The 13,549-nt window shown below is 37.4% G+C and overlaps 2 protein-coding genes across 2 annotated transcripts; both read left to right on the top strand.

Moving 5' to 3' along the window:
- The first annotated feature begins 4,782 nt into the window (after nt 1-4,782).
- Nucleotides 4,783-9,580, top strand: sec11a (SEC11 homolog A, signal peptidase complex subunit). Its single transcript, XM_085451520.1, has 6 exons — nt 4,783-4,968; nt 5,403-5,512; nt 6,468-6,617; nt 6,947-7,066; nt 9,003-9,060; nt 9,149-9,580. Exons 1-6 carry the CDS (start codon nt 4,918-4,920, stop codon nt 9,197-9,199), a joined length of 540 nt encoding a protein of 179 aa, XP_085307646.1. The 5' UTR covers nt 4,783-4,917; the 3' UTR covers nt 9,200-9,580.
- Nucleotides 9,581-11,408: 1,828 nt separating this feature from the next.
- On the top strand, nt 11,409-12,587 carry LOC146718438 (bombesin-like). The gene is made up of 3 exons (XM_085477835.1): nt 11,409-11,790; nt 12,018-12,205; nt 12,301-12,587. The coding sequence occupies exons 1-3, from the start codon at nt 11,634-11,636 to the stop codon at nt 12,352-12,354; spliced, it is 399 nt and encodes a 132-aa protein (XP_085333961.1). The 5' UTR covers nt 11,409-11,633; the 3' UTR covers nt 12,355-12,587.
- The last annotated feature ends 962 nt before the right edge of the window (nt 12,588-13,549 follow it).

Here is a 13,549-nt window from a genome sequence, read left to right on the forward strand (position 1 = left end):
GTTGTCACCAGAGGGGAGAGATGACAGACATTGGTGTGAATACCTGATGCTTTATGTTGTACATTTCATACTTCCTACACGCTACCATGAATGTACTGCATTACAAATTTGCCTGTAAAAGAAACCTTTCATTACAATTTTAATAAACAATATAATAGCTTGCAATTAAGTGCAGCTTTGAAATATATTTTCACTTGACACAAGTAAAATATACTTCCTTGAAGCTTATTCAACTACAGTATGTAACTAATTCATAGGTAATTTACAGCTGATATATCTTTATATCATGGAAATGAACAAAAAAGGTCTTTGATAGCCTCATAAAAACAGGTAACTATACATAAGCATGGATAATAGCAATAAAAGACTTTCCAGCAAGCTGGGGAAAAACAAACAATCTTAACAATAAGAGCAAATCTTTATTTAATGTCAAATAGAAAAAAAAACGAACCGACTGGCCCATGAGCTATACAGATTAATAAATAGCTATCATGTTCACATGACACTGAAGACGGTCTGCTTCATTCATTACTTTATTAATTTACCATGGATGAAGTGTGACTGAGGCGTGGTAACAAGATGAGGAAGACACAACACTCCTGCCACCTACTGTTAGTTCAATCACTGTGCTCTTGACAAAAACTAAGAGAGAGAAAAAACACTTTCACACTGACATTAAACTCTGTCTGTTTTAACTGGACATCTAAAGTATGTCTCTTTTAAACTTGACTAATTTTTAGGTGAATATTATGCTGTAGTGGGCCAAAATGAGAAGTGTCTCTTAGTGTTAATGTCACATTTGTTTGGGCTTAAAACTACTGAGTACATTTTTATGCTACTTGAGAGAGTTAGCATTTTTTCAATATTTTAAATGATCATATTTCTACCACAAAACTGCCACCGAATGAAAAAAATGTATTTAAAATTAATGTTGCTTAAGAATTTAATTAACATCATCTTCATTCTGACAATGCTCTATACCTCTGTACCTTTGTTCAGCGTCAGAAAATGATGTGCACTAATGATATAATCCAACTGTTTCTTACAAGACATTAATAAAAAAAAGTATGGGTGAGGTGAGAAAATTACAGAGAAAAGCTGCACTGACACTGCTCTTCATGGTGCACTGAGTAGCTCTGATAAAATGCAATAAGGAGCTCGATCACTAGCCGTGAACTAAGCATTAATACTCATGACATGACACAGTAAATGAGGGAATTATTAGTCACAAACTGTAGAAATTTTACTGGCACATTTAAGCCAAAGGAAGTTCCATTTCACTTAATAGGACGTAATGTTGAGTTAATGTCAAGATCTCACACTCAGCACCCAGATCCTTAGCACATTAAACACATTTGCAGCGTTGATTTTCACACTCTGGCTTATTATGTGGCAATATATAAAACATGATGATCACAAAGGAGCTTATTTGCATTCGATACTTTCAGCAGAGAACACTGGCAGAAACCTGTGAAAGAATAAAAATGCTCTTTACAGGCTGTGCAAGGTTCAAAATAGGTTTAAAATAGAAAAACAGGATATAAGCAGAAACAGAGAGACCGTGCTCTCTTACAGAGCTGACTATTTGACTCACATTGTTGTGGCTGACTGACCTCAATTACCATTGCTGGTTCATCATGGGTGTGACCATTTAGGTAGATTATATGAAAAGGATCACACATTCCTAAATGCCACAGACTAGCTGGCATTTGAAAAAAGTTTTATCTCCAGTTCTCCAAAAGTCGCAGGCTGCCAGTGGTCTCAGTGGCATCGCTAAGTTGACTGCCAGTGGTGAGTTATTCTACCATATCACAGGAAGCTTTTTCTGACTATGAAACAAAACAGTTCTGATACATATCTCGGGTTATTTTCTCTCACAGGAGAGCTTAAAGGCTAAATCTAAATAAAATCAATGTTGTCTACATACTGTATGTTGGAGACAAGAAAGCAGTGATGATACATAGAGGAGACAGCAACCTGTTTTGACAACAGGGAGTCAAAGGGTATGTCTACAACATCCCTGGGATATCATGTAAAAGTTTTGTAGGGATATTCGTGTTCATTGTAGAATGCAGGTGAACGGCTTCAGTAAATCAGCTAAATGTAATTTTCACAATACCAATCAGCACCCCTGCTATATTTAGTATGACTTGGAAAGAACAACCCATCACCTTATTAAAGCTGTCCTTTATTCAAAGGAGGAAGACTGCTTTAACACCAATAAACAACACACAGGAACAACAGCATTCTCTGCATCATAATGTTAACCTTTAGTAGTTACAAGACTACAATTTAACTATTGTAACAGAGCGTAAAGACATGACAAACAAATTCAGTCCAATAGTCTGTTTTGATAATTTGTGCTTTTACGAAAATATAAATTCAAACAGAATTTAAGTCGCATTGGTCTTTAAGGAATAAACAAAAGCAGTTACTGTAGAGGTTACCAATTGTGAAGCCAAACAGACATTAATGAATAACTAAATTCTGTGGTGTGTGCGAACTGGACAGCTGCATTTCCTGCATTTGGAGGTTGTGCATAATAAGCACAAACCATACTATATTTGCTTTTATTTTTTTTTAAAGCTTACCTTTTATTGTAGATTTAGGCCCCCACAGTTGCATGAGATCAGCCCTGTCAATAATATGCATACATATCAGATGACAATGTGTCACATAAATCCAATAGTGTTACTCAAACACATATCCAAATATACATAACCCTATTTGGAAAAAAGCAGAATTTAAAATGGACTTTGGAACAAATTGGGAACAAAAACACAATTAAATGGCTTTTTAATTGTGGCTCAAACACACGTGACATATATTCTACTGATCATGTTATCAGACTAAGTCAACAACCAAGCAATGTTTGTAGGTTTCACGTGTGTGTCCACTAATTATGTTATCACTTGCTCAGTCAAACGCACTTCCTCTAGGAAATTAGATGTAGTCTATGATAGAAGAAAATGGTTAATAATTACTGGTCATTTTTGTTACATTATTGCACTTTTAATTAGGAGACGCATTATTTAAAGTTGCAGTGGAAAGTCAATGCAATTACATTTGCTATTTAATTTGCAGAATAAACTTTAGCCACCTTTAAGGCAGCAATTAATGTAATAAATTATTAGTTTAAGTGATTATTTTATGGTTGGCTGTTTAGATAATGACACTATCCCAGTCACAATAAGTACATCACAGTTTACAAGCTTTACTTCATCTGGATCACAAGTGGAAACAGGATGGCTGCTGTTTGCACTGTGAACATTTAAAGCTGCACTCAGTAATGTGAAAGTAATGACTCAGGGACTCTGATGCAATCTGGAAGGTTAGGACATCACAACTCTGTAGTGATTTTGCACTGATGAGCCAATTGTGCTGGTTTTCAAATCAAATGAGTAACAGGAAATTGCTACTAAAAAAGATCCTATAAACTCAATGAGGACTACCTGTCCACAAACCAAATATCAGCCAAAGTTAGTACATAACTGATAATGTAAGCAGAGCAATTGGGGTCTAGAAATAAGCCAGGATTTGGTGAAAGAGGAAGCAGAGAACACACGCCAGTGAATATTGAAAATCAATCTTATTCCAAAGAAATAATTAACCTGCACAAATCTTCTAAGGCAGGACACTGAAAATGATTATTAACATTCAGTACTGCCATACACTATATCAGCCAAAGTATTGAGCCACCTACATATTACACCTACTAAAGGAGCTTTTCTGAGAGCCCTTTCTAAACTTTTACCCTTTTTTGCACCTACAACAGCTTCCAGTCTCTTGGGACGCCTTTCTGCAAGATTTTGAAGTGTGTTTGTGGGAATGTCTTCCTATCTAAGGAGAGCTTTTGTGAGGTCACACACTGATGTTGGACAAGAACACCTGACTTGCAATTTCCCTTCTAGTTTATCACAAAAGCTTTCAGGGTTTGAGGTTGGGGCTCTGAGCGGGCCAGTCACATTCTCCCACACCAAACTCATCCAACCTGATGCTGGGCCTAAGGGGCCCGTGTCAAACACTAGAAATACAACCCCATAGCAATATTGAATTCAATAATTAAGAAATGTGGGTATGTGGATGTGTGTGTGCAACATAAGGAAGTGGTTTAAAAAATGAACTGAAGAAGCTTCTCAGATGAGAGGTGAAACGTCTTCAAGCAACTTAAAGAAGTCCAAGCGCTTTTCTTTCCAAGCTCCTTAGACTACGAGAACTGGATGACTGAGAACCTTCACAGACATGGTTTATAAAGTGTGATGTGTTCTGATTATTGTTTTTTTTTTTTCTCCCACAGAAGATGTTTAAAATTCCTTTGGTTAACGCAAGGTGAAATCTGTCAAAATGTGAGCTGTTTGTGAAAAAGCACCAAAGCTCTGCCACACAGTTAACCAACACCCATTCCCCCCAAAAGTGAGCCTTACTTTAGAATTTTCTATTTGGACAAAGTGTGCAAATATATTTATATATTTCCTAGACTTTTATTTTTTTAACTAATTTAAAATAATATATATCTATGTATATATTTGTTATGTATATATTTCATTTTGAATTAAAAAAGAGAATGAAAAATGGATGTGTCCTTTTTTGTCCTTTTTTCAATATAGTGTCCATGTTCATTGTTTTCATTTTCAGGACATATCTTAAATTCTACAGTAAACTCCAACAGAAAACACAGCAGCCAGCTGCACGCTTGCAGACAGTGTGGTGTCCTTTTTTGGAAACCCCCCCTCTGCTCGCGTCTCGTATCCTGAATTGACACCTCAACACAGCACTGTTGCGCGGGCGGGACTTCCGGTGGAGCGCACCCGGAAGTTTCGGATGCAAGTTTTACTGCCCGACCGTGCATCCATATGGTCGTCACTGTAAACGTTTTAATGTGATTTAGGACTTTTTCTACACCCTAGTTTTGCAAAGATGTTATCGTTAGACTTTCTCGACGATGTTCGTCGCATGAATAAGCGGCAGGTAGGTACCAGACCGTTAGTTCACGGCCACCTCTTTGTATGGCAAGTGAGCTCATAGCTAATGATGACTAGCCGCCGACCCCGTTTTTACCGTTGCAACCTCTCTGCGCCATCAAAAGTGTTTTGTTTCATGCGCATTTATATTTTAAAGCTCGTCCTCTCTAATGCATTACGAAGGGCCTATTTTAACCACGTGTAAAAAATAAAATAAAAATAGATGACTTTGGTGTAGCTAGCTGGTTTCCTGGTTTAACATTACTGTCATAGCACCGCTAGCAAAAGTCAAATGCCGAATGTGCTAAAAATGAATCACCACTGAATTCACAAACGCACAGCAATGTTGCCGTGTTCAGTAAGTTGGGCTAGTTTATACTTGTTAAGCATGCAGACTTGTATTTTGAAATAACTCGTTTTTTTCCCTCGTTTTGTTTGCAGCTCTACTATCAGGTGCTGAATTTTGGTATGATTGTTTCCTCTGCGCTGATGATCTGGAAGGGACTCATGGTTGTCACTGGCAGTGAGAGTCCTATTGTTGTTGTTCTCAGGTGAGTTCGGTGTTTTTGTTGTTACTTTAAATCTTGTCCCTTTTTAATATCTGCTGATAATTTATGTTTGTGTAAACTGGAGGAAATTCCTCTGTGTAGTAAAGAACCATGTTCCATATGGTGGTGATTGGACTTTCTTGCAGATAAAAAAACAATGATATTCTCCAAGGATATTAAGCTTTATACCTTAGAAGTGGGTAACGTTATGATTTTTGAAGTACATATTAGGAGAGTTGTACACATCCTTCAAAAGGCACATTTCTTCTTTACATTTTAATGCGTTTGAGCTCACATGGTTGTCCAAGAATGTGCAGCAGACTGAGTTCAGATGCACCATGTGTCATTCCCCCCTCACTCTCTCCATGCTTTACTGTACACTCAACACTGCCTTATCCTATTAGGATGCAAAGCTCAGTTTTCCTGTATACTTTTATTAGCTCTTTCTTATATGGCGTTTTGTATAGTTTTGGGGGTTGACAACATACTCTTTATGAATTAAATGAACTGTTTCATTGTTGTGAAGCTGTGTAAACTGTTAATTTCAAACAGGATGTGATGATTTGCAAATCATGTAAAGCGTATATTTAAGTGAAAATCAAGATGCTGAAAGTTAGAATTTTAACTGTTTACTTACATCTGATAGCAGCAACAGGTTTCAAGACTGAGCGAGGGGCATGTTTACCACTTTATGTACGCCATTATTTGCCAAAGCTGGTAATGACTGTGATTCAGATTACTTTATGACCCTGTGTAAGTAAGATTCATATTGGCATAGGTAAACTTGTTTTATAACCCAATTAAAAATTTCTTAGCTAGTGTCTTGATTTATTTTTAACCTTATATAAGCTATGCAGCATAAAACTGTCATTTTTAAAGTAGGCATTAATGCTTATTCCAAACTTTAAAAAATTAAATGTTGCCAGCTTTACTAATGTGGGCATCTTTTGTATTTCAGTGGAAGTATGGAGCCAGCTTTCCACAGAGGAGACCTCTTGTTTCTGACCAACCGGGTAGAGGATCCAATCAGAGTTGGAGAGATTGTTGTCTTCAGGATAGAAGGCAGAGAGATCCCAATAGTACACAGAGTACTAAAGATTCATGAAAAGTATGAATGTGTATTTTATGAGTGTTGTTTTGTTAGGTTGGATTCCCATTCCCATCTGTTAAACCGGAATTTTATTATATTTTGACTGATGTGGTGAAAAGGATGGGGCACTCAAGAGCAGCAGAAAGTTAAGCTATTAATGTAGCATGTTGTGATCTAACACCTTGCTGCACTTTGTTGGATTTCCTTTGATTTGTCACCAGTTTTGTATTTAATGTTCTAGGAAGCCTCTGTTATATTACACACATGAATCCTCATCCTTACACAGTATTGAAATGGGTATTTAGTGACGCTGCGGTCTGAAAATCATGCTGATACTTTGTTCACAGGGAAAATGGAGACATTAAGTTCTTGACCAAAGGGGACAACAACGCAGTTGATGACAGAGGGCTGTACAAGCAGGGTCAACACTGGCTGGAGAAAAAAGATGTGGTGGGACGAGCTAGGGGGTAAGTATTTTGGTTGGGAAAAAATGCATAGGAGGACAGATGTCCTAAAACATATTTGATACAGATAACTCCAATAAAATGTATCCCAAAAGGTTGATTCTGTTCATCTGGACGTAGCGTTTTCAGTGGGAGAAACTTTTCGTCACTCATCCAAGTGACTTTTTCAGCCTCAGTTGACTGCAGGTTCCCCAACTTTAGAAACAATACATTGCACAATGACTTTTCATTTCACATTTCTCCCACTGAAAACGCTATGTCGACTGATGCTCTAGTCTTGTCACAGGTGAGAGCAGGTTCAAAATAAACATGTGTAGATGTGAAAGAGTCCAGAGTTGTGGTGATGTTATACTCTCTGCAACATCATCTAGCATGACCAGTTCTGGAGGCTCAGCGATAGCCTGGGAAGCCATATTCTTAGAGAATTCGATTGAAGTTACATAATGCTTGCGACTGTAGTTGAAGACACAGTAAACCTTCTTGTAAGGTTTTTGCTCCTGCATGGTATGTATATGGATGTGCTAAGAGATGGTTTACCTGTACAGCCCAAAGGTGCTGCGTGTACCATCTTATGCTACCAGTAGTGAGAAGGACACAAGCAAAAAATCAGAACTAGAAAGAAATCAGCCTCGATGGATAAGGTATTAAGATATACTCTTCGCAGTGGTTGCTTTGCTTGCTGCTGCGATATTGTCACACAGTTGCTTTTATTTATGCCTGCCATTAAGGCACGGGAAGCTGTTGCAGTATTACCCTGAATGATAGGTGTTGCCCCTCAGACAATAGCGCCACATAAGCGCTGATATAGGAAGAGAGGAAGTCAAAACTGGAAGGAAACACTTGCACAGCATTTTATCAACAAAATCAACATCTCCCTCTGTATATCTGTGCATCTCTGAGCTTCTGTAGTGGAATATCAATTAAAGTAGCAGTGGAAATCAACACTGTGATAGACTTGTTGTCTAAATCCTGCTGCAGCGGCTGTGGCACAATGTGCCAGGTTACAAAATCGAGGTGCATGTTTGGCAAAAGTGCCACAGGCATTGTGATGTGAGATCAAAATCGGCATGTGACTACCCATGATGGGGGTGCACGGCGAGCATAAAAACACCATAAGGAGAAAGCAATGTACTGTGGCCATAACCTTTAAATGTTTTTGTGGCCTGCTTTGTTATTGGCTCTCGAGTGCAACTGTTGTCACTTTCATTTGGATCAAAGCAGGATAAATGAATTCACAAGGGTTTATGCTTCATATGACATCAGTATCGTTTGCTTTTCACCAACTTTGTGTTATATTGCGATGATTGGGTGTTCCACACTTGGACTGTATATTTATAAATATATGTAACTAATATAACAGCCACTATTGGTTGGTGAAGTCCCATTGTGAAGCTACATTTTTTTCTGCTTATCCTGGAATATTGAAAAACTTCTTGCTGGACATGGAAACGAATGAAAAGTTTTAGGTGTTGTTTGTGAACCAGGTTAAAGCCAAGATCCAAAAGGAAACTGTTGTGTGACAGCTAATTAACACATTTCCTTATCTAAATCTAGCCAGAAGAACAATATGAATAGTTTACACACACATACTACATAGCGAGTGGTCCAGAACAGTACAAGCAGGAAAACAGTCCATGTAGGTTTAAAAAACAAATGCATCTAAGGAAGCTTTAATGTTAGGTTGGTCTCGATACTGAATAACAGGCCACTCGCTTGAATATAGAAGTTTATTCTGTTGACTTTGAAGCTTATGCACTTAATAGCTACAACAAGTAAATGTAAGTGCTTAAAACAGCATTTTAAATCCAGTGTAACATTCATACTTGCTCATTCTAAAATTCATTGAAGGAAGTTTTAGATGTTTTGTTTATGTGGATTACATTGTGTTACAGTATGTGTCAATAACATTTAACAGCATTTTCTTTTTAATCATTTCCAGGTTTGTGCCATACATCGGAATTGTCACCATCCTCATGAATGATTACCCCAAGTTTAAAGTATGTTGGCTGCAAACAATCTCTGGTTTTTAGGCTTAAAAATGTAGAATGTGTTCTGATTTCTTCTTCCTCTGCTATAATTCTGCAGTACGCTGTGCTCTTCTTGCTGGGTCTATTTGTGTTGGTCCATCGGGAGTGAGGTGCCCAAGCTTCAGCACTTGAGAAGGATAAACTACGTCCAGGAAACCTCAGTCATGCCTTTCAGAACAGAATTAAGTTAGACTTTGTCAAACCCAACTGGCTTTTTGTACCATTTGTTTGAACATTTTGTAGAAATGTGGATAGGGTGTTTACATTTGAAATATCCAAGCTTTAAAAATATTTTTGTGAGGGAATTAGGCTAAAACTAGCATGTAGTCGCTCTTTATTTGTAATCTTTGGAAAGTGAAACGGCGTTCTTAATGACTAATTCAGTCGTTTCTTTCCTGTTAAATTCATTGTCTTATGTGACCAATATGTGAAGTATTTTATGATAACTGAATATGAATGAAAATTAAATATGAAATCTGGTTACCATCCACTATGAATTATTTTACTCTGTGTCTCTGTGATTTCTTTTTTCCTCTGCCTGTTGAAATCAGTGTCAAACATCTTATACCTTCTCGTAAAAAAGAAATTATACAGTTTATTTGCTATTTGTTTGGAGTTCTTCAAATATTTGAAAAATGAGTTTTTGTATTTCTGTTGCTGGTTGTCATTAAAGTTTTCAAGCATTGTTAGTAATGCTATAGAATTCATGTATTTCTTCATGTGGAATTGGTAAAGAAAGTTAAGAGTTTTGATGGTAAATAATTAGTTCTTTCTGGTTTTGGGGTTTGTTTGTGTGTCCCCACCCCCCATAAATTCACCATCTGATTCTTGTGTGTGTGTGTGAGAGAGAGAAACTGGGGCTGTGCCAGAGATAATTTGCTGCTCGCACATTTTGTTGCAAATTAAATGGTGTAATGGCTTGTTTGGTAAATTTCTATTTAAAGGTCAGTGGAGTGGGGTCCAGTGTTTTATTTCTATGGGCTGAGCTTTAATGACTGCAGAAATGGTTGTTGATGACATCAACACACTTGCAATCAAATCTTGGATATCCAGCTTTAATATGTAATCATATAGTGGGAGGTGTAAACTATAATTTTACTATGGATCCACTTGAAATTGTGTTAAGGCACCTGAACTCGGATTGAAATTGATTGCATTTGCAGTTTTCCTTTGACCTGAGAGACGACCTTGTTAGGTGTGGATTGCCACTTCCATTTGAAGCCATGTATATTTATAAACCAATATTTCATAAATATGATGCAGTCTTGACTTCAGACACTAAACTTTCATATGAGTTATGAAGTGTTAAAGAAGTATTTTCTCAAACCCTGATTTTTGAACCAAGCTTTGTTAATTAATTTTGGTTTGGCCTTCAATGAACAAAGCAAATCCAAGTAACCCCAAGCATTAGTCAATCCATGAAGTTAATTGTAGACTTTCGTGTCTAAATCTATTATTTTGACCCTTAGATGCTGATGTCCACATATCGTAAGGCAGCCGTGGCTGTCTCTTACCATTTAATCTGTGAACATAGGTTTGTCTTGATGGTGAGGTGGTTTCCTAATTAAACTGACATTCAGCTGTGCACAATTTATGAAATCACAAGATTGTGTGCTAATGTGAAAGGTTATAAAAGAGCAAGATTTAAAACTGCAGCTCTTTCACTATACTTGTAACTTTAGCACCCTGAAGTGACAGAGAGGCCATCTGTCTTTTCAGCTCTAAATTAGCAGTGAGAATCAGCAGGTTCTCTTGTCCACGGAGAACTGACGGTGATCACAGTGGCATGTTGCAACTGGCCAAATGTCATGTTGCTCATTGTAAGGGGCTAGGCATGGCCATGGGAGAGAGAAGGGGTGTAGGGACCTTAGCAGGAAATGATTATATGTGTGATTATGCTGGAGAGGAAAGCATTAGCTACCCCCTGTGTAATTTTGTGGCTCTAACCAGCAATTTGCACCAACAGTGCACAACATTTAAAAAATCATTAGTTTTTGCTCACCTATGACACTTTTATACTAATAGTTAAAATATAGTCTACTGCGATGCTATATAGAATCATACAGATTAAAAATAAACTGAAAGGTCATGATGACGCATTTGATTGAATTCTCTTAAAAGAAATGCCATATGCATCCACGCATATACCTTTTCCATTTTCCGGAACTTCTGAAAACAATTCCAAATACAGAATTTTATTTCAGTTAATAAACACACATATGTGTACCGGTATGTTGCTGTTCATAGCTTGGTCAGAGGAGTGTTTTTCAGCAAAGGTTCCTGTCTGCTCTGAGTAAGAATAACCGCGTGGCGCGTGAAATACGCACAGCCCGACGCGCAGACCAACAAAACCTTGAGAATGACTCAACTGTCTTCATTTCAATTTATGCAGCAAGCTGACTGAAAAATATACGCATCATACAAAGAGCCCACCCCGGTCGGGAGAGCCTATAAAAGCTGGATACATCGGAGCAATCTACAACCAACAGGAGACACTTGGAAATTTGCGCGCTGGAGGACACTTCACTAGTTGACACGCTGAAATGAGAGGGTTTACACTGAATAATGTCTGCCAGTGTGGCTTGTTTACATATCTTGTTTTATTTTCTTTCACCGCTGCAGTGAGTTTCGACCTGACTGAGCTCAGAAATAAAGTTGCAAAAATCAAAGTGCATCCAAGAGGCAATCTTTGGGCTACAGGTAAGAATATCTGAAGTTACACTGTAGACACATGGGTCGTATTTATGTTGGGTTCCATCTCATCTTTGTATGTATTTTAATAGATAGCATGTTTCCTTCTTTTTCTTTTCTTTTTTTAAAAAACATTTTTATTGTGTTATGTTTTTTTGAAAAGTTATTATGTCTTATGTCTTCCAATTTTTGCTTAGTTTAAGCAATAATTAATGGGTGTTTCTTCGATTTGGAAGGACATTTCATGGGCAAGAAGAGTGTCGTGGATACTCCTATGCTGCCTTCAAATGAGGACCAAGGTGCCGATGCGCTGGAAGTCACCCTTCCTGCAGAGCAGAGTGCGCTCGGGGAGCTTTTCCAAGAGTTTCTGCGGGTGGCGCTGCAAGCGCAGATGGATACACAAGAAAGTCGTTCGAAAAATCAGGCGAGAAAACTTTCCCACGTTTTTGATATAAGATGTCAAAAGGCTGTTTCTGTGTTATAATATACTAACTCGCAATGTCATGCTCTCTCTTTCAGGAGGCGGACTTGTTGATGAAGATTTTAGAGAACTACATCCGAACCAGAAAGTGATGTAAAGGATACAAACCTGGCACGCATTAACATGGATCGAAGGTCACCTGGGCTTATGAGTTAAAATAAATAAGAATCGTGTACAGTCTCATGCTCATCATGATTGTAATTTACTGTAACTGGCTTGCTCATTTGCAATACATCTTTTTTTCCAATTATTTTGATGGATCTATTTTACATGTTCTTGTCATTTGTTTAGTTATTTGTATTAAATAAAATAATGATTTGCACTGCTTTGACTTTGATGTGTGATAAATTATAGATCGATTTGTTCTTTCTGATTGCAAAAGCCCCTCCCAAACAATTCATTAGTGAGCCTAAACACTGATTTTATTATATATACACCGCTGGTGTCCACTTGCACAAGAATGAGCAACACAGAAAAGATGCAGGTTGATAATGCTATAATGTCTGGGCACCTTTCATTGAGATGAGTTGAATTCATACTTTGGTAACACTTGTGGCCTAAAACACAGTATTACAGATATGGATAAAGGTCTTATTTATACACCTTTCATTAACATTTGCGTCAACCTTTTTTTCCCTTATAAAAATAACACTTATATAAATATAAATGTAGGAAGCTTACATAAATCACACTTCTTAGTTTCCTGAATATTTCGACATGAAATCAATATAATCTTTGTACTTTTTTTGTCCTTTGCATAAAGGGATGATCTGTTCTCTCGATCAATATTGGTTGAGCGCAGTGAGATGGCCCATGCAACTTCTTTGCCTTGAGCTATTCTGTTGTATTTGAAATGGATAGGCTATTTCAATTTCTCTCCCACAATGCCTTGTCTGCTTTGTGTCATTTCAAGGTGTGGATTGTGCATCAAATCCAACGTGGTGAGAGGTGTGAGTAGAGGAAGTCTTTATAAGCTCTAATACACCTTTCCGGCAGTGTTTTTGAGAGGGTCAAGAACTGTTATCTTGATATCAGTACGATATGAACCCTATTACCTATGATACACCATTTGTTCAAAACTTTTAAAATTATAGTCATGCAAAAACATAACATGTATCCATGATAGTTATTGCCAGTTTCTGCTGAATATGTACATTTGAAGATGGGTAAGAACCAGATATTATAACTATTTTGAGCCCTGTGCAAAGTGGGAAGCTTTCTTGAAAAAGAAAAATCCATAATTTTCTTTTGTTGGGCACTTGGCTCACTGAGTTTGTTACACGAAAA

This window comes from Copadichromis virginalis, linkage group LG1, assembly GCF_057382275.1.
Source record: "Copadichromis virginalis isolate Kocher_CV1m ecotype Utaka linkage group LG1, C_Virginalis_male_GT1.1, whole genome shotgun sequence".
NCBI lineage: Eukaryota > Metazoa > Chordata > Actinopteri > Cichliformes > Cichlidae > Copadichromis > Copadichromis virginalis.